Source organism: Apodemus sylvaticus, chromosome 7 (genome assembly GCF_947179515.1).
Source record: "Apodemus sylvaticus chromosome 7, mApoSyl1.1, whole genome shotgun sequence".
NCBI lineage: Eukaryota > Metazoa > Chordata > Mammalia > Rodentia > Muridae > Apodemus > Apodemus sylvaticus.
The window spans coordinates 15,626,108-15,651,776 of NC_067478.1; the positions used below are offsets into that span (position 1 = coordinate 15,626,108).

Below are 25,669 nucleotides of genomic sequence, written 5' to 3' on the forward strand. Positions count from 1 at the left end.
CGATTACAAGGTGGGCAGTGTTCTGTCTGTAGTCTTTATTACTAAATCCATTTGGATATCCAGGCTATGGTCGTGTAAAAAGGGAATTCCCCACAGAGTACAACAGCTGCTAGGCCTCACAGCCAGCGCCGGGCTCCCGTGAGTGTGCTGAACAGGTAATCTCTCCCTGTGCCTGAGCCCACATGGGCAGGAGAGAGGAGGGAAGAAAGCACGGGGCCTTCAGCACTGCAGTCACCCCTTGCACAGGGACCCAGACTGATCTCCCTTTCCCTTCACAGCCAAGAATCCCGAGATTTGACCCAAATGAACAGAAAGCTAGGGGATACCAGATCCTCTCCAGCTGCCAGTGCCAGGCTAGTCCGCTACAGCCTGCTGGTGAAGCTGCCTTCCCTTACCATCTCCCTTCCCCAGTGAGCTGACAAGACTAGATCTGGTCATCATCTGGCCCAACGCGTGTTTAACAAAAGTTGCCTACAGGGTGAAGGGTGACAGAGAGTTTGTGGGGGCAGGAGAAGAGCTCAGTGAACACATCAGCAATGGATGCTTGGTGGTGGCGGCAGTAAAAAAGGAGATGGGTGAAGGGAAGAGAAAAATCTGGGAAAGGGTAAGGGCCCAGGCAGAGAATGGGTTATGGAAAGAAGAGACTTACGGACATCCTGGGCTCTGCCATCAAAATGTTGCTGAAAAGAAAAAAAAGGGCAGAGTGAGTCGAACCTTGCCCACAGGGAGCAGATGGGAAGGCCCATGCCCACCTGTCTGATCTATCTTGGTGGTAGTGTGGGCACTCACAGGCAGGAAGGCAGGCACTGCAGGGAGAGGGAGTGCCCAGAGCAGCCTCCCTGCCCTCAACCTGAGCAGTGAGTTGGCATACCAGACTCATAGCAGTTCTGGGTACCTGGGACATCTCCATCCTTGGTGCCTCTGTTTGCCTCTCAATAGATCCTTCATTTCCCTGGATGCTATAGCAAATTGGAGTAGAAGTACAAGATGAGTCGGGACCCCAGCCTGAGTTTAGGAGATGGGTTCCCAGGCCTGTTTACCTCTACAGAGACTAACCTGTTTAGCAACTGGGCTCTGGCTGGTTTGCTTGGTGCCTGTAGTGACTGGGCCAACCTAAAAGGCCAAGAAGAAGAAGGAAGACTAAGAAAGTAGCAAGCCTTCTAACACCAAGGAGTAATATCTGTCCCATTGTATTGGAAACGCTAGTGACTGCATAAGATGCCCACACTATTATCTCTCCTACCCCTGAGCTCAGAAGATTTAGTCTACAGAATCAGAGCAGAAATAAGGTAGAAGTCAGGTGTTGGGAACAGTGGTAAATTTCAAACCCTGAGCCAACTATGGCCATCCAATTCCAAAACTGGATTCATCCACTGATGATGAAAACCACTCCCAGTGCCCCCCAATCTGAATATTTCTGGAGAGACAGCAGCCCTCCTCAGTTTGTTTGCCCACTAATGTTGGCAGTGTCATCCAATATTGAGTAAAACTATCTACTCCAGCCAGTGTCCATATGTAGGCTAGTAAAGCAGGAAGCAGAGATGGGAACCTACCCCCGAAGGATCCTGCTGAGGAGCCAACCTAGAGCCAGGAGGAGAACTGCACCAGTTGCTGTCAGCACTACCACAAACCAGGGCTCTGGCTTCCAGAAAGCCTCCACGTCTGTCACAATCAGGGGTGTCATTGTTGAGGACACCTGAAAGGAGGGTCACAGACTCAATGCTGTCATTGGCAATCCAGCTTTCAAATCCCCTATGAAGTGGGGCACCTCACACCCCTGATTTATTTTTGCATCCAGCAGTTTTCTCCAAACGTCTTCTCTCATAATTCCACCTAAAAAGAACCCAGGTGTCTTCATCCTTCAGGATCCTCTCTCCCAACCCCCAGGGGCCTGAGAACCCCCTCACTGTGCTCTGGTGGGTGCTGGTGGCCACCGTGCTGGCCTTCCAAGGAACTAGATGCACAATGATGGTGGCTGTGGTGCTGAGGTGGGGGATGGAAGGGCCCACATCAGCAACATTGACCAATAGCTCATAGGTGCAGGGCTGCTCTGGCCATGGGGGCCCCAACACAGTGTCATTGTACACCAGGATGGTCCCTTGGAGTCTAAATCGGCTCTGGCTATTCCCTGAAAGCAGAGTAACAGGAAGAAGGTATTATTAACTTAGCCTGACTCTTGCCAATAGCCTGGTGGCCCCCACGTATGCACACCTCCCACGATGCTGTAGGAGAACGTCAAGCGCTGTGGTTCTTGTGGGATCCAACAGGACACCTGAGTCACCTCCCTGCTGTGACCCAGGGGCGTGTAGATGGTGAGTTCCTGAAATGGAGGCTCACACTCGGGGGCATGGTCGTTCACATCCTGGAGAAAGGCCACCACAAACGGAGTGACTACAGCCCACTCCTCAAACTCCCAGACTAGACCATTGGCTTTCTTTGAAAATACTGAACCTAAATGGCAAGTAACGAGCTGTAATGTTTCCCACAGTGAGTCCCTCCCCTCAACCAGCCCATGTGAGAAACTGAGGCATCAAAAGCAAACAGCCAAAGGGAAATTTGTCTTTCCTAGTCCTTGGAGGTTAATTACCTCAACCTCAATGGTTATGGTACATGAACCTGATCGGTGACTGTTGAGGTCCCAGTCTTGGCTGTGATCAATCAGCAGAATAATGATCTTGTGCAGCCTCTGTTGCTCATAGTCCAAAGGCCCCAGGAGGTGAAGTTCTCCTATAAGGATTGATCAAAGCGTTAGCCTGCAGTAACTCTGGCCCCATTCCTCCCTCTGGCCCCAGCCCTGGGCTTTAAGTACCACTCAGACGATCCACAGCAAAGGTGGAGGGTCCACCAGAGATGTAGTACTGGAGGCTGTTACGAGGGTAATCCATATCCGTGCCCACTACGGAGCCCAGCAGAGTGTAGGGCCCTGCATCCTCCCGAACCCGGAACGTGCGTGAGACACAGGCTGGGGAGAACTCATTGACGGGCGTCACCATCACCAGCACTGGAACCTCAGCTGGGGACCACTTGGCAGTTAAGGAGATGGCCTGAGGTACCCAGACCTGCCCTAGGGGGGTCTTAGTAAGTAAACATGGCCGATATTGGAGGGAAGGTTTTCAAAAGAGTAGTGCCAGTCTCAAGAGAGACATCCCAGGGTTCTTAAATTGAGACAATCCTGACCTCCTAGCTTTCGAGGGGGAGATAAGCTGTCTGTGTCTTGGGGATGGGATGAAGGTGGACAACATAGCCTTGTTCTGAACGTTCAGGCCCAAACATAGTCACTCACTGGTCATTTGGGGTTGACCACCATCAAACACCAAGATGGAAGCTGAGTGCTGGAGGCAAACCTCGGGAATGTCACAGTCCAATGTAGCGTTCACCTGGCCAAGGGGACCAGAGGGACTGAAGCCAGGACCAGGCATGGCAGGGTGCCTCAAACCAGGGCGTCCACGTATAGCCTACCTAGCAAGACCCAGTTTTCCGACTGCTGGCTGTCTCCACAACCTTATTCTCACCCCCACCTCCATGTTCTCAATGCCAACAAACGTCGGCCCTCCCACCTTGTCTGCATGGAGTCTAGGAGTATGTGTTGGGCACCTCAAGGGTTCTGTCCCGAAGATGGAGGCTGGCAGAGTCGGGAGGGCTGTGGAACCGCAGCTGGTAGTCGAGGGGGACGCCTGCAGAGTCTGGGTCAACACACGTGAGCGTGTCCAGCACAGTGCCCACAAGTGCAGTCTCTGGAATTTGAGTCCTGGGAGTGGAGGGCAGGTGGCAAGACAGGAGTCTGGACCAATAATGGGCCAGGAGTTTTCACACCAACCAGCCCGAGCATGGCTTCCGGGTACTCACACCAGTAGCGCTGGATGGCAGCGTGGGGGCCACTGGTTTACCGCGCGCACGTTAACCGTGAGATCGAACACGGCACTGGCCCAAGGCTGGAGCCTCTCAAAAGCCTTCACCTGCAGTTTTGTGACCACCGCTCCCTGAACGCGGGCCAAATCCAGGGGTGCGGTGGTCCGCACTACCCCGTCCGCTGAGAGTGTAAAGGGGGTGTAAGAAAGAAAGCTCTGTCCTGCCCCAGCTCCACTCCGCTCCATCCTGGCCGGTCCTGCCTCTGCCTCTAAAATCAGGGTTCTCAATCCAAACTTTCAGGAAGGAGTCACATCGGTGCCTCACCCTTTCCCAGTTAAGGACATCTCTCTGGTACTTGCCCTACTCCTTTCCTCACCTTGTCCAATCGAGTAGAATGAACTGGGCCGTGGGGAGATGATTTCATAGAGTAAGTCGAATCCCCTCGCTTGGACCCGAACCACCTCGCTCCCAGGAACCAGATCCTCTGCGATGGTAATACTCTGGGCCTTCTGTCTGAACCCAAAGTGGAAACCTAGCTCCTGCTTGCTCCCGCTCTACCCCGCAGGGTCCCCAGGCCCCTCCCAAGGGCTCCCTTCCATAGGAACTAGGATAGATGGTCCAGCAGCCCTGCTGCCTACCCCAACTACTTCCCTGGGAGCAGATGCAGAATCCTCCACTGTCCCCAGGGTGAGGGAGGGAGCCTTACAGGAAGGAGACTTGGCTGGAGGGCGCAGGCAAAACCTTCACTGTCAGCATCCCTTCGCAGCGTTGGCTTTTTCCTAAGGACACTAAAATCTGCAGCTGGAAGGTCTGTCAGTGCATACAGGGCAGGAAGGAAATCATGTCATGTGTCCTCCACTGTATCCATTCCTAGTCCTCCCTTCAATTAGGTAGTCCTCCTCAGGACCTCTATAAGGAACTGTGACTTACCACTCTGTTGACAAGTGTCCCTTTGAACCCTACTATTCTGGGCCACCAATTCTTCTGAGTCATTCACAGTGTGAATTATTAGAATTTCTAAGAGCAGGTTATGAAGAGGGTGGGTGTTTGTTTTTGTGGTACTGTGGATGGAACCCAGGGAACTGCAGAAATGACTATTTTAAAGGGGGAACTTCCTCCTCACTGTCTATATTACCCAAAGTTTCCCCTCCAACTTTGATGGCCATAAACTTTGCACTATGTTAGAGGATCTGTGCGGTCCCAGAACCACAGGCTTGTCTCTTTGGAAACTTGCCAATCTCAGCAAAGCCAAGGAGACTCAGCACTGGGAAGCAGTGGTCTGAGACAAGCTTATCAGGCAAGATAGTCAAAAATGAATCAATTCTCACAAGATGGTGGCTCTACCCAATCCGTAGACATCCCCAGATCCAAAGCCACGTTTACCTTTTGAGCCTGGCCTCTGAGACCCTGGGATGGCGCTCGCAGAAGCCCATGCTCATCAATGGAGAAAGGCCCAGGGAAGAACGGAGGGTCTTGGGCACTGGTAATGCTCATCTGACAGGACAGAGATGCTAGTGGCCCCCTCCAGTCCCCTGCATCCCAAGTCCTCCTGTCAACATCCTTCAATAACATCCCAGGAGGCTGCTGCTTATATCTGCCTGTTCTGTTCCCCACCACCGCCAGCTGTTGCCGTAGTCTAGGCCTTCTGCCTTCCACTGTGATTCCTAGTTCCGATCCTCAACTCTGCTAAAACAAACAACCTTCAGGGTTTTTTTTCTTCAGAATCTTTTTGTTGTTTGCTTTTTTTTTTTTTTTAAATCAGAATCTCTCTATGTAACCCTGGCTGTCTCAAAGACAAACAAGGAAACAGCAGTAAGAAAAACCTGTGAGTTGGCCCAGGCCTTTGCTGCCAAGCTAGAACAGTTTGAGTTTGACCCTAGGAACCCACTTGGTAGAAGGAGAGAACCAACACCTAGAAGTTGTTCTGGGGGGGGCCTGGTGAGATGGGGCAGGGGTTAAGAGCACTGGCTGCTCGCTCTTCCGAAGGTCCTGAGTTCAAATCCCAGCAACCATATGGTGGCTCACAACCATCTATATAATGAGATCTGACTCCCTCTTCTGGTGTGTCTGAAGACAGCGACAGTGTACTTACATATGATAATAAATAAATAAATAAAAGAAGTTGTTCTCAGAACTCCATATGCAAGGCATACAGCTCTATGCATACACTACCAATGAAAAGGGGGCGGGGTGGGAGGAGGAATGCCAGTCTTTCTAGCATTACAAAAGAGATTTAAAAAAAAAGTGGTCACAAAGAATTTAGAATACATGGAACTCATAAGAAGATTTTAGTCCCTATGGAAAACTGCAGCTGTCGCTGGGAGGGCAGGCAGCCCTTAGTGCCTCTATCTAGGAACATGTATCATAGAGAGGCTCAACTGACTACTTCAGAGTCTTTAGAGGCTGTGCCTGGCCTGGCAGGAGCTGAGCTTTCTCTTTGTACCCTCCTCCCACATCCTGTCACTCACCGCCCTGTGTTCAGAGCTTACCTGGGCTCTCTGGGCTCCTAGGCCTGGCGGCAACAGAGTGTACAACAGGGCTCCAGGTGTGACTGTCTCTGGCACATAAATGAATTCCCCAGCTGTTCAGAGAAGAGGTCAAGGAGGCTCTGTTGAGGACCTATGCCCTTTCCTCTCCCAACCTGCTGCCTCTAGCCTCACCTGGGCTGGCAAATGCACCAGCACAACGGATATGCCCAGGGTCTCGCTGCACATGAAGGAAGAGTGACCCGTCTACCACAAAGTTGCCACATCTGTACTGCAGCTGCAGCTCATACTGGTTTACTGCAAGGGCGTCCAGCCGGACCGAGCTACTCAAGGTCACCTGTGGTGGATTGACAAGAGACATGTAGGGCCTAGGCTTTCTGTTTCTCCGACCACTGCTGGTGTTGGTCCCCGCCATCCCTAGTTGTATCCATGGCCTTACCTTCACCAGGTAGACTCCATTCTGCCTGTGCAGGCTGGGTTTGTTGAAGAAGCTGGTGGGTGGTCTCACACTGAATAGCTCCAGGGTGGGCGTGTAGGAGGAACAGTTGAAGGTGAAAGGCTGAAGGACCGTGCCAGGGCCTTTGCTCTCAGAAATATCCATAGACAAGGGCAGGCTGTGGAGGACTAGGAGAAAGCCACACTTAGATACCTAGCAATAGCCTTTTGCTTCAGGGCCTGACCAACCACATCTGGGGGTCAAGCAGCCAAAGTCATTCCTTGTCTCCTACAGGTGACATTGGACAGGTGAAGAGAGATGAAGAACGTGATTGAAGAAACAACCAAGAGAAGGAGCAAGAGTCATGGGTTCCTCAGGCTCTTCCCTCCACATTAGGTCGGAACTTCACTGGCAAACTGGGTCCCCTCTCCCCCAACACACACACACCTGCCTGCTCCTTACCAGGGATAAGTAAAGCAAAAAGAGGCTCCAGGGGCCTGAACAGCATCATGGCCGCGTGAAGAAATGGTGGAGGAAGCAGTTTCTCAGGCTAACTCTGTTGCCTGGTTAGTTGCTTAAACACAGCCATCAGGTGGCTTCCCAGGCTCCCCGGCTCCGGCTCCACCCACCCTGTGACAGAGCATTTAGATCTCAGGCAGACTCCAGGAGCTGCTGGAAAATCCCATCTTCTGCTGTTTCCAGTGAATTCTTCCATTCATTACTGCAACCCTAAGGGGATACAAGGGGGGGGGGGGTTGCTCAAGCTACAGATGGCGAAACTGGTCACATTGTCCCTGCAGACAGAACAAACCCAGTGCCCAGGAAAATTAGCCAGAGGACCTGCTACACCCTCCCCACCCTCACCCCCACTCCACCCCCACCCCCCACAGAGTTTGCATTCCAGCTGCCTCCTCCTACCATTACAACGGCATCTGCCTATAAAATCTAAGCCTGGCCACCAAGAAAATCAAAAGTTGTCTACATTCAACAAACAAATACTTGGTAGATGAAATAAAACTAAGGGTTATTTGTAGAGATATCAACCACAGGGGACCAAGGACTCTTCTGAGAAGAAATGAAGATGTGTTATGTGTTGGTCTGGGATGTAACTACACCAGCCTCTGCAGACTAAGATTTACTGAGCCAGTGTCTTTAAGATTTGTCAGATTAGTACATTTCCATTTAAAACGTCTTTTGAGACAAGGTTTCTTTATTTAGTCCAGAGTGGCCTCAAATGCCTTGTCCTCCCGTCCTTCTGCCTCTATGCTGGAATCACAGGCCCGTACCAATGTGCATTTATCTTTTTATCAACTTTTCTTCACTTGCTTGGTCTAGCACTTCATTGAGCACTTCAACCTGTCCACATGAGTCAGACTCCCCCCTTGCTCCACAAAACTGCCCTTGGTGGGGACTTCAATGACCAGTGCTTTCCTCTTGTCAATTTAAGATTTATTTTATTTTACATGTACAAATGTTTTGTTTGCATGTATGTCTGTGTACCACATGCCCATAGAAGTCAGAAGAAGAAACTGGAGTTACAGATGGTTGTGAGCCATCATGTGGGTACTGGGAATTGAACTCAGGTCCTCTGGAAGAGCAATCAGTGCTCTTAACTGCTGAGCCATCTCCACAACCCCCAATTTAAATTTTTTAAAGACTTAAAAAAAAAAGCCTTAATTACCTTTTCTTTTCTCTCTTTCTCTTTCTTTCTTTCTTTCTTTCTTCCTTTCTTTCTTTCTTTCTTTCTTTCTTTCTTTCTTTCTTTCTTTCTTTCTTTCTTTCTTTCTTTCTTTCCTTCCTTCCTTCCTTCCTTCCTTCTTTCCTTCCTTCCTTCCTTCCTTCCTTTCTTTTTTCTTTTTTTCTTTTTTTGGTTTTTCGAGACAGGGTTTCTCTATGTAGCCCTGGCTGTCCTGGAACTCCCTCTGTAGACCAGGCCGGTCTCAAACTCAGAAATCCGCCTGCCTCTGCCTCCCACGTGCTGGGATTAAAGTCATGTGCCACCACCGCCCAGCCCTTTTTTTTTTTTTTTTTTTTTTTTTTTTTTTGAGACACGGTTTTCTTTGTATAGCCCTGGCTGTTCTGTCACTCACTATGCAGACCAGGCTATCCTGAGTGCTGAGATTAAAGGCACATGCCACCACCACTGCCTGGCTACTTTTATTTCCATATGAGTGTTTTGCCTGTATATATTATGTGTACCATATGCAATGTCTTGTGGCCACAGAGGCTAAGAAGATGTCAGATACCCTGGAATTGGAGTTACAGATGGTTTTGAAGCAGCATATAGGTGCTGAGAATCAAGCCAGGTCCTCTGAAAGAGCAGCAGATGTTGGTACTGAGCTATCTTACCAGCCCCATTGTTTCTTTGAATGTGTGTGTGTGTGTGTGTGTGTGTATACTAACTTGGGCATATGCTATAGCACTTGTGTGGATGTCAGAAGTCAGCTCTCTTTTACTGTAGGATCTAGGACTTGAACTCAGGTCTTAGGTTTTTTTTTTTTTTTTTTTTTTTTTTGGTTTTTATTTTGTTTTGTTTTTATCTAATAAGCCATTTCTCCAGGTATCCTTTGAGACAGGATTTCCATATGTTGCCCAGGCTATTCCTGCCTTCCAGGTAGTTGAGTCTGCAGGAACCTGCCATCGCACACTCTGAAGCCAGAAGGTTATTCTTTTGTGTGTAAGTGGAGGTGTGTTTGGACTGGTACACCTGTGGAAGCCTGAGGTCAACTTCCGACGCACTCCTCAGGAGCCGCTCAGCTTGGTGTCTTCTGTTGATGTTTGGTACAGAGTCTCTCACTAGCTTGGAGATCACCAGCTGGGCAGGGAATTACAACAAACCACTGCAGCCATACTTGGGTTTTTGGTTTTGTTTTGTTTTTTTTTTTTTTTAACATGGGTTCTGAGTATCCTCAGGTCTTGATTCTTGTGGTATAAGCGCTTCACTGACTAAACTGTTTCCCCAACACCAGACATATGTATCCTTTGTCCTCACTCCTCCTAAATGCTCTTCCCGTCGTCTCTGACACACCCATGCTGGCTCTGAGTTCTCTGATGCCCCTGCTCTTGGCTACCTCCTTGCTGCTTCTTTCTACCTCATCTTTCCTACCTCCATCCGGTGAAATGTTTTCAGTCATGGAAACTACTTGCCTCTCCCCTCCTCTGTCTACACTCACCACCTCTGTTTCCTCCAAGGCCATGGCCTAAAATGCCACCCACTGGCTTTGCCTTGCACTCCTCCCCACCTCAGTGTTCTCTCCCCTGAGCTCCGCACTCACTCACTCAGCAGCCGACCTGCTTCTCCCCAAGGCTCACGTGTCCTCAGTGAGCATTCGCTTTTCTCCTGATCTTTCAGACTTTTCTTTTTTTCTTTTAAGATTTTATTTTATAGGCAAGACTCTTTCTACATAGCCCTGGCTGTCCTGAAACTCACTCTGTAGACTAGGCTGGTCTTGAAGTCACAGAGATCTGCCTGCCTCTGTCTCCTGGGTGCTGAGGTTAAAGACGGTATGTGCCACCATGCCCATGTGCACCACATGTGTGCAGTTCCTACAGAGGCCAGAAGAGGGCGGAGGAGCTTCTGGAACTAAAGTTACAGAAAGTTATGTGCTGCCAAGAGTGCTGGAAATCAAACCAGCTTCTTCTATCAGGGCAGCCAGCGCTCTTAACTGTTGAGTCATCTCTCTAGCTTCTCTTTCCAGTTTTTACTGGATCGAAAAATAAATCTAGCTGGATGGTGGTGGTGTACACCTTTAATGCCAACACCTGGGGAAGCAGAGGCAGGTGGCTCTCTGTGAGTTCGAGGCCAGCCTTGTCTACAAAGTGAGCTCCAGGACAGCTAGGGCTGCTACACAGAGAAGCACTGTCTTGGAAAAACAAAGCAAAACCAAACCAAACCAAAGAAAACACCAGGACAAACAAGTGAAAAACAAAAAGTTTATTTATCTAATTACATGTGTGTAAATCGTACAGCACCTAGCCAAAAGATTCTGCTTTCAGAGCTGTCCTTCTGCCTATGCCCCTTTCTTCCTGTGCTGTTTTTCCAACTGCAGACCAGATCATTGATGAGGATCCCTTTGCTAGTTACATAGCCCTTTAAAAAAAACCCAACAAATGCCAGGTGGTAGTGGTGCATGCCTTTGATCCCAGCACTTGGGAGACAGAGGCAGATGGATTTCTGAGTTCGAGGCCAGCCTGGACTACAGAGTGAGTTCCAGGACAGCCAGGACTACACAGAGAAACCTTGTCTCAAAAAAACCACAAAAACAAAAACAAAAAACAAAAAACAAACAAACTAAAATAAAGGAAGCACAAGTATTTATCCTTTATCGAGGGATAAAGACCCCCCCCAAGTATTTCCACAGCAATTTCTACACTTGCACAGAGCTAGCTCCACATGCTTCTCTTAATTCACAGATTATCCCAGTTTTACAGGGAATTCGGGCCTATTTGGATCTGTCCCAAGTGCTCTATACTAGACCACATGGCTGTGAGGCCAGTTTTGGTGTACTCCTCAGTCTTTGCCACCATCATGACCAGCAGCGAGGTCTATGGGAAAGGGAAGCAGAGGTGTCTTTCTACTGGGTGTTTTTAAGGGAAGTGCCAGCCAGCCAGCTGTTCACATACTTGGAGGCCATGCTTTACCTACCTGTATCTATGCATCAGTCAGACTAGATCTTAGCTCTAGATTCTGGAGTCTAGAATGATGCTTCTGTTTACCCTCTGGGTTCAGAACCAGGCTTTCAGACACACACCCTTACCTGGGATAAAGGCCAGAACCTCCTTTGATTGCAGAGTTATTCTCCTAAAGCAATGGTATCTCGCAGAAAACAGCCCTGGTCCTTCCTTGACAAGAGCTCTGTGTTCTTTATGGCACCAAAAATAAAACCCAGAGATTCCCATAAGTCTTCTGGAGGCAGGGCTGGAGAGATGGCTCAGCAGTTAAGAGCACTGACTCCTTTTCAAAGGTCCTGAGTTCAAATCCCAGCAACCACATGGTGGCTCACAACCATCCCATCCATAATGAGATCTGATACCCTCTTCTGGTGTGTCTGAAGACAGCTACAGTGTATTTACATATGATAAATAAATCTTTAAAAAAAAGTCTTCTGGAGGCTTGGTTTTTATAACTTCTCTTCATCCACAGACCCCCCCCCCACCTCATCTGTTACACATATCTGTGTTTTCCTTTCGTTTGGTTTGCGTAGCCTCTGTCCTTCAATATTCTTTACATTGGCAGACCCTTCCACCTAAAATGCCCTTCCTCACTGGACCCAAATGGATCCACCCGACATCAGTCATATCTCTTGTTGTTGTTGTTGTTGTTGTTTTTGAGACAGGGTTTCTCTGTATAGCCCTGGCTGTCCTGGAACTCACTCTGTAGACTAGGCTGGCCTTGAACTCAGAAATCCGCCTGCCTCTGCCTCCCACTCCCCCACCTCGGGCATATCTTTTTAAGAGTCTTAGTCCTTAACTGAACTCATTACCTTTGTCCTATTTTTTTTTGTCTGAGGATAGATCCAGTCCGTCTCCAGTTAGACTGTACCTCTGATTATGGAGTGGCCTCAACGGGAAAAGTTCTGAACATTCCAGCCAAAGAACAGTTTTCCTTTTCCATTCCTGCATGCAACCAACCTATGGATTGAGGATGCAGACGATAGCCCCGCGATCCCCACTAGAGGGCGGCCCAGCCTATCTTGGCTCAGAACGCTGGAGGGACGCTGGAAGGGGTTTTGCTATGGCCCTGCCCTTACCCTCCCTGTCTTAAGGCTTTTCGCTGTGTATTCACTGGGCGGAAGGAATCTCAGTCCTATCATTTCCAGGAAAGGTCAAGGCCAGCCTGAACAGACCCCAAGTGGGCCACAATATTGTCAAATGAGAAGATAAGGCGCAGTGCCCACACGTGGGCATCGCATCGGGCCCCAGTACTAGAAACCGCTATTTCACCAGGGGACGAATTGAAAAGATGTGGTCATGGGATAAACGTGCGGGGGCTGAAGAGGGTCGTGTCGGAACTGCGTTACAGCTGGGTTAACTAAACTTTTTGAGACATAAAGGGGTCCTAAGCTGCTCTCTGGTCTCCCGTGCCACTACAGCCGGGCTCCACCAGTAGAGCGTGGCTGGAGGGCGGGGCTGAAAGGGGCAGGACATCTTCAGCCCGCCCCGCCTCCATTGGCTAGGGCACCGGGGGCGGGGCGGGGCGCGGCTGCCAGATGTTGGGGCGGCAGCGGCGGGAGCTACCGAGAGAGCAAGGAGCCTTGGTGTAAGGCGAGGGTGAGGACGCCACTGGCGGGCCGACCCGGCCCACTCTGCGCCGCTCCCGCGGGTGATCGGTGGGTGAGCCGGCCGACCTGAAGAGAGTACAGCACCAGCACCAACATGCACAGCGCTCGGCTTGACAGCTTCCTGAGCCAGCTCCGCTGGGAACTGGTGAGTCTTTGGAGTGGGTGTGGTTGCGAAGATGTGTGTGGGGTGCGTGGCTGCCGCCTGGGCTCGAACAACAAACGGCAATGGGGTAGACTCCGGGTGCCCATCAGAGTCAGGATGGGGGCAGGGTAGCGAGCTACAGATGGCCCAGATGGCCCGCTTCGGGTTTCTGACGGTTGGGAACTGTTCTGGGCATCAGGTAACAGGCGCCCAGCTGGCCGTGCGGGCGGCAGAGGGGGCGGGGGAAGGAGAGTTGGGGAGAGAAGTTTCTTTGGGGGACCAACAGAGAGCACTCGGGGCCTAAAGAAGTGCTGTGCTGCTGTGGACATCCCCTACCACGGGCTGGCCTGTACCTCCTTCCTCTACGCTGCCTGCCCGCCCTGGTGGCGCGTGCTGACTTGCCCGGCCCTGCGTGCCGCAGCCTGCCGACTGCCACCAGCTCTGTGGATGGGAGCCACATGAGCCTCGAGTGCCAGTGCCCCCATGTGGGCCCTGTGCTTACAGTTCCGCCTTGCTGCCCAAAGGCTTTTCAAGTCCATCTGAACCCTCCGTTCTCAAGGCTGGCTTGGTTAGACTCTAAGGGGTCAGAGACTAAGAAATCCCTGTCCCACATTTGCCCTATCTTTCTCTCCAGTTGTGTGCTCGGGACAGAGGCTCGCCTCCAATGCCTGGCTCATTGCAACCAAAACCCAAAAGTGATCAAAATATACAGCCCAAGCGCCAGTTCAGGGCCTCCGATGTTTTGGAAGAGGACTCTGTCTGCTGTGTAGAGGAGGAGGAGGAGGAAGGCTTAGCAGAAGACAGGGGTGCAGCCTTGGGATGTGCTAGGGAACATGCCCTAGATTGGGACTCTGGCTTCTCAGAGGTGTCAGGCAGTACATGGCGAGATTCGGAAGAGCTGTCTGTACTCCAGCGCCAAGCACCCCGAGAACGTCCACCTCACAGCCAGCGATTCTCAGTAAGTGACCTCCCCTTGCGCAGGGCAGCTGTAACCAACATACCTCCTGCCCACCGCCCGAGGCCCAAGTCCACTCCAGATGCTTGCCTGGAACATTGGCAGGGACTGGAAGCAGAGGACTGGACGGCAGCCCTGCTGAATAGGGGCCGCAGTCGGCAGCCCCTGGTGCTAGGGGATAACTGTTTTGCTGATTTAGTTCACAACTGGATGGAGCTGCCTGAAGCAACCAGTGAGGGAAGTGATGGAGATATACCCCGAGCCCGGCCTCGACCCCCTCAGTTCCTGCTTGGTCTCTCTGAGCAGCTACGGCGTAGGCTGGCCAGGGCTCGACGGACAGCTATGGCGGGCAAGCGGCTGTCATGCCCACCTCGCCCAGAACCTGACCTGCCTGCAGACATCTCAAGATTTGCAGCCCTCATGAACTGTCGAAGCCGCCAACCTATTATCTACAATGATGTCAGCTACCTCTGACCCTGCCCTCCAGCTAGGGACAATAAAGTTGTTTTTTTTTTTTTTTTCTAAACTGCTGGTTTCATACTCCTGAGGCTTCAGGAAGTGCCCCGAGCCCTGCGGAACACTACCGAGACAGGCCAGTCTGGACTCTTCCCTCTCCTTTCCCAGGGTTCCTGTCTTACCCATATCACCCTTGTGTACCTTACTTCATTTTCTACCATTCACTCCATTTGTGTCTTCCTTCAACAAGTTTTTATTGTTGAAGTATCTCCTGTGGGCTGAAAATGCAGGAATGTTCCTCGGAGCTCAGTTATAGCCAAGTGGTGGCATGGTGGCTACCTCATCACAGCTCATAATGCAGAGGCGGGAAGGCCGTTTCATCCTCGTCCTCCTCGCCTTCACAGCTCAGCTCCAACACCAGAACCCTCAGCCCAGGCTTGGGCTTCCAGCCGGTCACCTGCTGAACCAGTTCTGTCACCCTGGCACAGGAGGGGGTTTGGGAGAGATTTTGTAGGTAAGCCAAGGCAGACAGAGGGCAACCTAGTGTGGACCAGAGGGTGCTGTTGGTGAGTCCTCGAGAGCCCCAAGCAGGAGCAGAAGCTCAAGGCAGGAAACATCTGAAACTATTTTAGGAGCAGCTGGTGGGGCAGGCAAGAGGCAGGAAGCTGTGTGTCCCTTGAGAGTAGGCTGTGAAGGGGAGTGGGGGCTGGGCAGGGTATGGGGCGCGAAGGGGGCTGGCTAAGCAGACAGTTACTGAAGTCCCCCTCCTCAGGCCCTTAGTTCCACCCACCCCGCCCCCCAGGCCCATTTGCTGGCTCCATTTGGTGGAAGAATGCTTCGAGAAGGTGTGAGAGGCCTGAAATGGGGTTGAGAAAAAGACCTTGTCACCCACGGTCAACATCCAGGGGCGTGGCAGAGCCTGGTTACAACTGACCGGCTCACCTGAGGCACAGGCGCTGGGCCCGCTTCTCATACGGCCATTCTGAAGAATAGAGCAGGGCCTGGTCATAGAGCAGGATCTCCACCTTCAGTCCATATTCTTCCTAGAAGATGTACATCAGACACCCATTAGGCCAAGCTGGGCTGGGCTGGGCCAGGGACTGAGTGGACACGGGACATACCTGGAGATGGGCCAGCAGTGATTCCAGTGTCTTCTCAGGCTGCCCAGCAGACACCTTCAGGCAGTCCCAACAGGTCCATTCCAGGTGATGGAACTACAGGATGGAGGTGAGGGGGATTTAGATATTTCTCACACAAACCTGCAACCCCTGACCCAGTTAACTAGCAGCTTTTCCTAGAGGAGGAGCTGCTCTAGAAGCAGGAAGCTGCAGCCAAGGGGGGGGGAGGTGGAAGGTGGGATCTGGGCCCAGAGTCTCAGCCCCCTCCCCGCCCAGGCTGGGGCCAGCACAGGAAATGGAGCTATGGGGCCCTGTATGGGGAAAGAGACGACCATTGCACAGGCCAGCTGGAGGTGGGGGGAGGCTGGGGCTGCTTCCTGAGGAAGCTGGAGCTGGCTTGCTGTAGTCTCCGATAAAGCTGCTTGTTCCTCTAAGGGGAGGCTGGGAGCTGGGAGATACAGCTCACGCTATTCCCCAGTCCTTACATACAGGGCTTCAGCTGCTCCTGGGCATGCAGAAACCAAAGGCATGGTAACAATGGAACCGTATTGACTCAGAGGGTCCCTACTAACAGGGATACAGTCTACAGACGCCTTTATTCTTGTCCCGTCTTCTTCCCAGGTCAAAAGTTTTGGGACCTACAGCTGAGGGCTGATGGTGTAGTAGATATCCAGAGTCCAGGACAAAGGGGCCCTCCCAACCATCAGAGAACTGGGGTCGAGCTGCGACTAGGCTGGAGGCTCGATGGGGACTCTTACCCACTCCCAGTCTATGGACAAAGGCAGTCTCTGTGCTGGCTAACACTGGAGCACCTCACAAAAGCATTCTGTGTGCTTCTCCAGAAGGACCCCAGGCTAGCTGCTGACCTCTGTCCTCTCTCCTAGTGGGGGCATTTATTCTGTCCTCTTTCCTGTGCCTCAGGGAAATGCCAACTGGGGCAGAGCCTGGGCATGCAGTTGGAGGCATTGCCATTCTGTCATCATAGGAACAACCCCCTCCCACACACACATAAAACCAACAGCACCCACGTATGTGCCCACACGCACATATTCACATTGAGGAAGATCCCTGCTCTGCCATCTGGCACACAGATGTGCAAGCTTGATTCCCTTAATGTTCACATACCAGGGATGCCCCGACCTTGGTGCCCTCATATGTAGTAGTATAAACATTCTGTCCCATAAGGCCAACACCCACACTCCTGGTAGTAAGCCTGGTGCCCTTTAACTTGGCTTGAGGTGGACAGATCAGGGCTCTACAAAAGGAAGCTAGAGGCTTTCTGGGGCTGAGTCTATGGTCGCCCCTCCCTCCTCCTTCCCACCAGGATATTACAGAGAAGGAGGGGGCCATGGGGGATGTCTGGCTCCACTAATGAGTTAAAGCTGCAGCTCCCCCAGACCCTGGACTGCAGGGGGGCTGGGGGGTATGGCTGATGGCTGTTTCCTGTGTCTGACAGGTCCCAGCCTAGCTTCATAGCAGGAAGGGAGCTGGATGGAGTCTAGAGGACTCCCCCATAGTCTGGGGCCTGGACAGAGCCCACAGCTAGAGAGAGGATTGTTTGCTTGGGTGAATAGAGGGAAAATTCAGGCGTAATGGGAACAGGGGTATCAAAGGCTCACCGACTGGATGGCTGGGACAGAAGGCTCTGAGCGTATGAAGTAGTTTTCAGCCAAATGCAGATAGCTGTGACGAAAGGTGCCACGAGGCCGTGGCCCACTCACCACCTTATACAGCTCCAGGCCCAACAAGCCTGCTACAACTGCTGTACTGGTGACAATGGCTGGGACAATCCGGCCCATGATTTGCTTGATCTGTCAAGGACAGGGAGGGCATTTGGTCTGAGCTTAAGGATCAGGGTTAAGATTTGGCTCTCACTTGTAGACCTGAGCCTCAAGGGGGTGAAGTTACCCGATCATGGTTAACTGGTCGGACCCCGTAGTTCTGACATCGCAGGTCTGTTGCTGCTACCACAAAGTTCACATGTACTTTGATGAAGTCGCTGTCATCATCCTGCCAGGCCCAGATCATAGGCGTGTCAACCCTGCAGTGGTATCCCTCAGCACGGCCACCAGCATACCACTGACAGGTAGGTCTCTGTACAGTTCTGAGGCTGGGTACCCACCATCTCCCTCCTTCGCCACACAGAGCGGCCAAGATGCAAGGGGAGAGTGAGCTGCTTCCGCCGCCTTGATGGAGGAACCTGGGCTCTCAAATTACCCGGCTTCCTTATTTCCCGGAGCCCAGTTCTTCACCCCGTCTTGAAGCCTCACCTTCCCAAACATCACAGGCTTCAGTGGGGGCCCCTTCCTCCAGTCGTCCAGGGTTTCCTGCAGCTCCTTCAACTGTTCCTGGCCTGTCAGGGAGCAGGGCACGGGCTCAGCCCTTAGCTCATTTCCTGTACTCTAGAGCCTCGTGTCTATTCTTGGGCTCTGTCAAACCCGCCATTTGCCGCCCCTTGATCTAACCAAGGACTCTCTTGGTTGACCCTGACATCTACTTCCTCGAGATCCCACTCTTCCCCTGTGGTCACCCATGTGGCTCTGTCCTCACTCATGGCCAGAGCTAAGCACGCCTCAGAATTTTTTTTTTTCAAATTCTGAAAGTCTCTCAAGAGAACTGGAATATGTTTTAGGCAGCAGAGAGAGGACCTACTGAGGGGCCAGAGGATGGAAATAAACTAATCAGTAAAGTAAGAGGAACAGGGAAGTGCTGAAGAGACATGGCTCAGCAGTGAAGAGCACTTGTTGCCCTTGTAAAGGACTCTAGTTCGATTCCCAGCGTTTACATGGTAACCCATAACTGTCGGGAACTCCAGTTTCAGGGAATCGATGCCCTCTTCTGGCTTCTGTGGGTATCAGGCATACCCATGGTGTGTGTGTGTGTGTGTGTGTGTGTGTGTGTGTGTGTGTGTGTGTGTGTGTATGTATGTATGTATGTATGATATACATGTATGTAAAATACTCATACATGCAAAATAAAAATTAAATGCACACAAACAAAACCAAAGAGGCCCAGAGAGAAGGAAGTAAGATGGCTGTCTGGCTTTTAGGCGCCATCTTCTTCTAAGTACAGGCTGAAGACCTGTGTGGGGAGGGGCAGGAACAGCTGCAGAAGACCAGGGCCTCACCAAGCTCAGCAGAGAAGAGGTTCTGGGGCGTGGAATCAGACTCTAGCAGCTGCTTCAGCAGTTTCCTGAGTGCAGGTTGACTTTGTGAACCAAGCAGCCCATGCATCCGTGCATACAGGTTGGCAGCTGCCAGTACATAGAGGAAATGCATGTCCTGCAGCCAGGCAGAGAAGGGATGAGATGGGATGCATTGCCCTTTTGTGGATCTGTTTGAATGCCTGCCTCTCTCAAGGACAGACACAAGCATGACTCTCTCTTAGCAACCCTGCATCTTAGCCGAATGCAGAGGTGGTGTCTGCCCTCAGGGTACTCAGGTCTGAAGGCTCTACTCACTTGGTTGGGGTCAAATTGCAAGGGTTGTGGACACATTTTGGATCCTGACCAGAACAGAGTTCCATCCTCAAGCACCTAAAGAAATAAAGGCTATTGGGCTGTCTGGCCTCCTGGAGCTATCAGCTGCCCAGCCTCTGACTACCTACTTTGTCAGATGGGAAGTTTCTCAGCAGCTCCACGATGCTATCACGGAAGCACAGTTGCCAGTGGCCAAGAGCCCACACCACACAGTCTCGCCAGGTCTGTGGGCGAGTCCTCAGGACACCCATCACTTGCTTCAGTAAATCCAGTGTTCCTGTCCTATCCGTGTCCAAAAGGGAGGTGCCTGTCCTGCAGAGGGAGGAGGCTGAACTCTGTCCCTGGAGTCCTGGACTCCTTCCTACCTATGTCTGTGGTTGGTCTTACTGTTGGTAGCGGTTGATGGTCTCGGCAGATTGTCTGAAGAGCTCCTCAAATTCATTCTGGGCCCACTGTGGGGAGGAGGGGAAGGATGATAAGGTATTTGATGAGAAACGGATCTGCAGCTGAGGCTTGAGATGGGGAGGGTACAATGTACTTACCTGCAGGCTGTGCTCCACTGTGCTGGGGAAGTGCCGCACGGTGCACACAGGGTAGGGAGCGTCCTCAGAAGCTGCTGAGGCGGGACCTCTGTAGGCTTCGGTCACATATGGCACAAACACTGAAGCACTCCCTCGGGTTCCCTGGGTGCCTGCCTCCAGCAGTGGTTTCAGATAGTGGGTGCATCGGGCAGCAACATAGTGCCCTAGCAAAAGGGCAGAGGGTGTGGAGTGAGGCTGCCAGAGGCTTGGGCAAGGGGGCTCAGCTCCAAATGAGGTACTCACGGGCCTGGAAGCTGTCCAAAGCAGCAACAACACCATCCACCCTGGAGAAGAAGCTGTCATCATAGATGTCCTCTGTGGTGGGATCCAGCGGGTGGGTCTGTGAAGTCACTTGTAAGTCTGGGTTTAGATGACGGGCTGCTGCTGCGGCCACCTCTGCCTTGGGCCTCTGGGAAGAGAGGACATGGGTGCATTAGAAGAGAGCAACCTGAGCCGCGAGGAGAGGAGCAAGGACGTAAGAGGGGCCAGCACTCACGCCAACGTCCTCGGGCCTGAAGAGGAACTGCCTGCTGAGGTTGGAGCGCTCTATGTGGTCCATGTCAGCAACCGTCACAACACCTCCATGAGCCCTAAGTCCCAGGCCCACTAGGGCAAGGCCTTTGAGCATCTCACAGCCAATGGCACCAGCACCCACCTGCTGGCAGGAGCAGTCTTAGCAGGAGCACATGGCATGGACTTCCCAAAGACATCCGCACTAGCATCTCCCAGCTCACCAAGAGGTAGCGTTGATGGCTCAGTTTCTCCTGAAGACCGGTCCCAAACACGGCAATTTGCCCATCATATCGGCAGTTTCTCTAGGGAACAGAGATAGTGGCCCCTGACGGCTGACAGCCTGTGGCTGTGGGTCGTTACCCTGAGTAGTTTAATCTGGACCTCAGAGGCATTTTGCTGGGTTTTCCACTAACTCTGATTTTGAACAAGGCTTTTGCCCCTAGTTCTTACTGGAAGACAGTCCTCAGGAAGGGGAAGGAGCTTCTCATCTTCTGGAAGACATTCAAGGGCATCAAAGTACAGCCACTGATCCAGGGGCAGGAACTTCCTGGAGACTGCCTAGGGGCGGGTACATCAGTCTGAGGGCCTCTGTCAACTGCTAATTCCAACTCCCCTGGGGTCCCATCCGAGGGCTCCAGCTGGGTTGGTCTCTGCTCCAGGACTGCCGCTGAGATGGGCGCCCTCTGGCACACACACTGGCCTGCCCGCTCTCCCGCTCCCTCCCTCTCCCACACGTTCACCTTCAGGACTTCCTGGGCAGCCACTCCTCCCAGAATGGCTGCCATGGGGCTTAAACTTCCAGCACTACTCAGGGCAATCGTGCGGAGTAGAGTCTCATCCAGCGACTCTTCTGTCCCTTTTAGTGGCTCCAGGTCCTGGGCCAGCCCTACCACGGTCTCTGCGTCATCCTGTGGGATGGCACTTATATGGGCCTAGTAGCCCCAGCTTAAAATCTTTTTTTTTTTTTTCCCCCCCGAGACAGGGTTTCTCTGTGTAGCCCTGGCTGTCCTGGAACTCACTCTGTAGACCAGGCTGGCCTTGAACTCAGAAATCCGCCTGCCTCTGCCTCTCAGAGTGCTGGGATTACAGGCGTGCGCCACTACCATCCGGCTTCCCAGCTTAAATTCTAACCTCCCACTCAAAGCCCTCAGGCACCCATCTACCCTGTTCCACAGAAGCAGCAGATTCCTAAATGGGAAAGCCTGGCATTGCTGCTAGGTGGGGGAGTGCTACCAATGGATGCCCAGCACCAGCCAGAGGCACCAGAGGCATCCCCAAAGGAGCACAGCTTCCGACCTGCTTGGGATGGCTTAAGGACAGAATGAGCAGGCATCTCCAGGCTGTAGGCCTAGTACGTCTACAGACACAGCCTCCAGTGAGGTGAGACATGAAAGGGGAGACCCAGTGAGGCAGAGGCTGTGTAGTGTGTGGAGTGGGGCCACTCACGGGATCCCAGGGCTTGGGTAGCCGGCTGTGAAGTTGCTGGAACTTGTGCAGTGCATGGAAGGCTCGGTGGAGGCAGTGAGCACGCTGTTCTTCCTGAGAATTCTGGGCCACCATGCGGGGCTGAAGCAGAGCTATGTCCAGGGGCTTCTGTAGGGGGTCGGGGTTGCCTGGCTCAGGGTCAGGTCTAGGACACTAACACACCCCTTTTACGTAGCCAGGGGCTCCCTCCTCAGATGTACTTATACCCACATGCCTCACAGTCTTGGGTCTCTTGATTTCAGTGACAACCCCGCCTCTCAAGTAACGGGAGAAAGTTGTTGTATCTCCAATCTCCAAGGACCCGTCTTCTGTGAGAGAACCATCATAGTAAGCTATGACCCCCTAAATATAAGTTGTTTCCACATAGCTGAGGTAGTGGTTGGAGTAGGGTTGGCTTACTCTGCACATGGACAGGCTGTGGAGAATGACTGTTGAGTTCAACCATGCCTTCAATGTCTGAGAAAACCACCAAGTCCCCATCATAGAAGGAATGTCTTTTGGTTCCTCCTCTCAGGGTGACAATGCCGGGAAAGCCCTGAGCGAGAGATGGCTTGTCTTCAGAGTGCCCGTACCTACCTTCCACACGCCCTGGCACCTTTCTCTGGACACCAGAGGGAAACCTCTACATCTCGGCACCCACCTGAGAGATGTCCTGGATGGCAGCTGTCATGGGTTCTACCTCGGTAGGATCCTCAACAGTGAAGTCCTCACCAAAGTCACAGAACACCCGCCTAGTATGGTTGGCAGAAGTTACTGAGGAAACTCAGTTGTGAGTAGAGGATGCTAGGACAGGCCCAGAGGGAAAGGGATTATAGGAAAGATGTGGAGACTTTGATTTGGACATGAAGGGTGCACTAGAGCAGGTCTGCATGCGGAAGTGGAAAGACAAGGCTGAGATTGTAGTCCAGAATTAAGAGCATCCTTGGCTAGGCTCGAGGCTGAGCTGGGGAGGAGAGGAGCAAGCTTAGGGCTGGCAAGGCATTGGGACCAATTGTTGGCAGGGAGGTGGTGGGGTACACAGGTGGTCTCCTCACCCCACAAGGCCCCGGGTTTCAGCCATCAGGAAGTAGACTCCATACTTGTGGCACAAGCTTCCCACCTCCAGCTGGTCCTCTAACTTGGAGTCAGTCAGCACCACTACCTAGCCGGACACCATGATCAGCAGGCCAGGCACTCGCTGCCTTCTCTGCCATTAAGGGCGGGAGGGAGGTACTAGGCTAGCACAGACAGTGGCGCTGGGGTGAGCACCTGAAAACCCCGCAGCAGGTCCTCAGTAATGTCGCCTTTGTGGACGGAGATCTGGACGGCTTCATTGAGCTGAGCTAATTGTGCTTGAGAGGCCTCGGCCCTGCTCCTTCCCAAGCTCTCTTCTGTGAGGAGAAACTAAGGACAGCTCAGTGCAGTTTGATCAAAGAGGCTCCCCTTTGGCCCCTGCTCTGGGAGGCAGCAGAGAGACCCCAAGAACTCTTACCTGAGCAGCCAAGTCAGCCCAGCAGGTAGGATGAGGATCATACAGGGTGAGGCTGCCTACACCGGTAAGGACCAGGTTCTTGGCCACCTCAGCTCCCAGACCCTGTAGGCCACATAGCAAGACTTTGGCTTCTTGGAGCCTCTGCATAGCACACCGGCCCAGTACATACCTGTGGTCAAGAAGAAGGAGGTGGCAGCTGGGGACCAAAGGTCTGGAAGCTACTCAACTTTGTTATCCCACCTTGAGAAACTCACAGCTGCCTTGAGTATAGCTCCTCATCCATCGTCAGTCGTGGGGCTGGAGAGGAGGCTGTACCACGCACAGGAGATGGGGAAGGAGCACAGGGCTGGAGGTGATGCAAACAGACACCAAAGCACTGGCTGCTGCGGTTACAGCTCTTCCTGGCTCCTCAGGAAACCAAAAGTGAAACTAGACTGAGTTGGTTCCTGGTCCTCCTAACAAATGAGAACCAATGCCAGCCCTCTGCAGGCCAACTGGGGTATATCTCCTGGATCAGTCCCAGTGTTACAAGAGGCCAGTGACTCTCTCTCTGAGTCAGACCAGAGAAATGAAAAGCTCGGGGAAGCCACAAAATGAAGAGATGTGTCTTATATATTTTTCTAAACTTTTGTTTTGAAATAACTGTAGGCTCACAATAAGTTGTGAAAGTCACTCAGGGTGTTGCTGTGTATTTGTGTGTTTTCCATCAGCATATATTAATTATACATAATAATGTGCTCCATTATGACACTTTCATTCGTGGATCTTGTTGTCTTGCTATTGTTTGTTTATGTTTTGTTCAAGGTTTCTCTTTGTAGCCCTATAAACAAAGCTGGCCTCAAACTCAGACATTCCCCTGCCTTTGCCTCTGAGTGCTGGGATTAAAGGCATGCAGCATCTCCGGCCAGCTGAGTTATTTTGTTTCGTCTTTATAAAAGTCTCATCGTAGCTGGGCGGTGGTGTAATCGTAGCTGAGAGGCAGAGGCAGGCGGATTTCTGAGTTAGAGGCCAGCCTGGTCTACAGAGTGAGTTCCAGAACAGCCAGGGCTGTTCAGAGAAACCCTGTCTCGAAAAAACCAAATCCAAAAAACCAAACCAAACCAAACCAAACCAAACCAAACCAAACCAAACCAAACCAAAAGTCTCATCCTGTGGCTCTGGCTCTGACCTGGAACTTGCTACGCAGTCCAGGCTGAAATCATAGCCAGGTGCTTGTCTGTGTTTCCTGACTGCCAGAGTTAAAGGTACTTTTATGATTTGTGATATTAGCTTCTCCTTCTCCCACTTCGGTACTTGGATGAGCACAGGGCCCCAGGCTTGGCAGTGAGAGACTCACCGCACTGTCTCACTGGCTCTATTCTTGTTGCTTTGACCTTTTTAAAATGTTATGTGCATGATTGTTTTGCCTGCATGTATGTGTACCACATGTACCTGGTGCCTGTGGAAGTCAGAAAAGGGTGTGAAATCCTCTGGAACTGGAGTTACAGACAGTTGTGAGTTCTGGAAATGGAGCTCAGGTTCTTTGGGAGAGTGACAAGTGATCTTAACGACTGAGCCATCTCTCCAGTCCCTATTTTTGTTTTTTTGGGGAAAAGGTGTCACATGGTCCAGGTTGTCTCTTTATAGTCACAGTTGTCCTTGACCATTATCTAATCCTTTAGCCTTTATTTCCTAAACAGGCATGCACCGCCACACTCAGACTGGGATACTGGAAGGTAAGGACTCTACCAACCGAGCTGCATACTTGGCCATGCTTTTTAAAGTTCTGTTGCTTGTTTTTGTTTTAGGGAGGGAATCTCATGTAATCCAGGCTGACCTGGAACTCACTGTGTAATTGACAATAACTTCTACCTCTATGCTAATATGTACTACTATACATGGCTTGATGTTGGGGTTTGGACCCAGGCTTGCCATGTGAGTCTTGCTCTTTTTATAACAAGTTACTTACTTTTTTAAAAAAAGATTTATTTATTTATTTTATGTATATGAGTACACTATAGTTCTACAGATGGTTATGAGCCTTCATGTGGTCACTGGGAATTGAATTTAGGACCTATGCTCCCTCCAGTCAAGCCTGCTCGCTCCAGCCCAAAGATTTATTTATTATTATAATTAAGTACACTGTAGCTGTCTTCAGACACACCAGAAGAGGGCATCAGATCCCATTACTGATGGTTGTGAGCCACCATGTGATTGCTGGGAATTGAACTCAGGACCTTTGAAAGAGCAGTCAGTACTCTTAACTGCTGAGCCATCTCTCTAGCCCATAGGTCATACTTTTATCATGAGGAAGGGGTAACCATATTTCTAGATCCCTTTTTATCACAGAAACTGTCAGCAGTAGGCAGTAACTCCAGTCCCCACTCCTAGCCACCCTTGTATTTGCCTCTACAGGTTCACCTGTTCTATGCACTCTAC

The 25,669-nt window shown here is 51.6% G+C and overlaps 3 protein-coding genes across 8 annotated transcripts; 1 reads left to right on the forward strand and 2 right to left on the reverse strand.

Moving 5' to 3' along the window:
• Nucleotides 1-116: 116 nt before the first annotated feature.
• Cdhr4 (cadherin related family member 4) lies at nucleotides 117-7,282 on the reverse strand. The gene is made up of 19 exons (XM_052189664.1): nucleotides 7,234-7,282; nucleotides 6,775-6,959; nucleotides 6,510-6,672; nucleotides 6,339-6,430; nucleotides 5,233-5,343; nucleotides 4,556-4,659; nucleotides 4,226-4,362; nucleotides 3,847-4,030; nucleotides 3,595-3,748; nucleotides 3,284-3,377; nucleotides 2,810-3,013; nucleotides 2,588-2,727; nucleotides 2,212-2,362; nucleotides 1,908-2,128; nucleotides 1,554-1,696; nucleotides 1,057-1,113; nucleotides 872-959; nucleotides 650-680; nucleotides 117-172 (listed from the first exon to the last, which is right to left on the reverse strand). Exons 1-19 carry the CDS (start codon nucleotides 7,280-7,282, stop codon nucleotides 117-119), a joined length of 2,364 nt encoding a protein of 787 aa, XP_052045624.1.
• Nucleotides 7,283-12,964: 5,682 nt separating this feature from the next.
• On the forward strand, nucleotides 12,965-14,675 carry Inka1 (inka box actin regulator 1). Its single transcript, XM_052187319.1, has 2 exons — nucleotides 12,965-13,197; nucleotides 13,829-14,675. The coding sequence occupies exons 1-2, from the start codon at nucleotides 13,147-13,149 to the stop codon at nucleotides 14,621-14,623; spliced, it is 846 nt and encodes a 281-aa protein (XP_052043279.1). The 5' UTR covers nucleotides 12,965-13,146; the 3' UTR covers nucleotides 14,624-14,675.
• A 159-nt stretch (nucleotides 14,676-14,834) lies between these two features.
• Uba7 (ubiquitin like modifier activating enzyme 7) lies at nucleotides 14,835-23,678 on the reverse strand. Of its 6 annotated transcripts, none has more exons than XM_052187316.1 (24): nucleotides 23,492-23,678; nucleotides 23,252-23,353; nucleotides 23,029-23,163; nucleotides 22,815-22,921; nucleotides 22,421-22,511; nucleotides 22,180-22,315; nucleotides 21,991-22,088; nucleotides 21,742-21,888; nucleotides 21,036-21,203; nucleotides 20,746-20,853; nucleotides 20,517-20,597; nucleotides 20,279-20,440; nucleotides 20,026-20,191; nucleotides 19,744-19,946; nucleotides 19,589-19,653; nucleotides 19,330-19,513; nucleotides 19,184-19,258; nucleotides 18,851-19,004; nucleotides 17,994-18,076; nucleotides 17,632-17,733; nucleotides 17,343-17,534; nucleotides 15,727-15,819; nucleotides 15,548-15,648; nucleotides 14,835-15,084 (listed from the first exon to the last, which is right to left on the reverse strand). In XM_052187316.1, exons 1-24 carry the CDS (start codon nucleotides 23,528-23,530, stop codon nucleotides 14,949-14,951), a joined length of 2,928 nt encoding a protein of 975 aa, XP_052043276.1. In that variant the 5' UTR covers nucleotides 23,531-23,678; the 3' UTR covers nucleotides 14,835-14,948. The 6 variants fall into 6 exon arrangements, with proteins under 6 accessions (XP_052043276.1, XP_052043278.1, XP_052043274.1 ...); XM_052187318.1 differs by having other exon boundaries at nucleotides 22,815-22,917; nucleotides 23,029-23,150; nucleotides 23,506-23,677; XM_052187314.1 differs by having other exon boundaries at nucleotides 20,279-20,437; nucleotides 23,252-23,420; nucleotides 23,506-23,677.
• Between the last annotated feature and the right edge of the window lie 1,991 nt (nucleotides 23,679-25,669).

Bases quoted from the DNA above. Each gene is read 5' to 3' on its own strand.
- Cdhr4 (XM_052189664.1), bottom strand. From the start codon at position 7,282: ATGATGCTGTTCAGGCCCCTGGAGCCTCTTTTTGCTTTACTTATCCCT. The intron at 1,114-1,553 runs GTAGGTTCCCAT...TTGGCCTTTTAG, and splicing joins CTCAGCAGGATCCTTCGGGG to GTTGGCCCAGTCACTACAGG. The intron at 681-871 runs GTATGCCAACTC...TTTTCTTTTCAG, and splicing joins CCAGAACTGCTATGAGTCTG to CAACATTTTGATGGCAGAGC.
- Inka1 (XM_052187319.1), top strand. From the start codon at position 13,147: ATGCACAGCGCTCGGCTTGACAGCTTCCTGAGCCAGCTCCGCTGGGAA. The intron at 13,198-13,828 runs GTGAGTCTTTGG...CTTTCTCTCCAG, and splicing joins GCCAGCTCCGCTGGGAACTG to TTGTGTGCTCGGGACAGAGG.
- Uba7 (XM_052187313.1), bottom strand. From the start codon at position 23,534: ATGGATGAGGAGCTATACTCAAGGCAGCT. The intron at 20,192-20,278 runs GTGAGTGCTGGC...CTCTCTTCCCAG, and splicing joins TCAGGCCCGAGGACGTTGGC to AGGCCCAAGGCAGAGGTGGC. The intron at 19,514-19,588 runs GTAAGACCAACC...CTCCCTCTGCAG, and splicing joins ACCATCAACCGCTACCAACA to GACAGGCACCTCCCTTTTGG.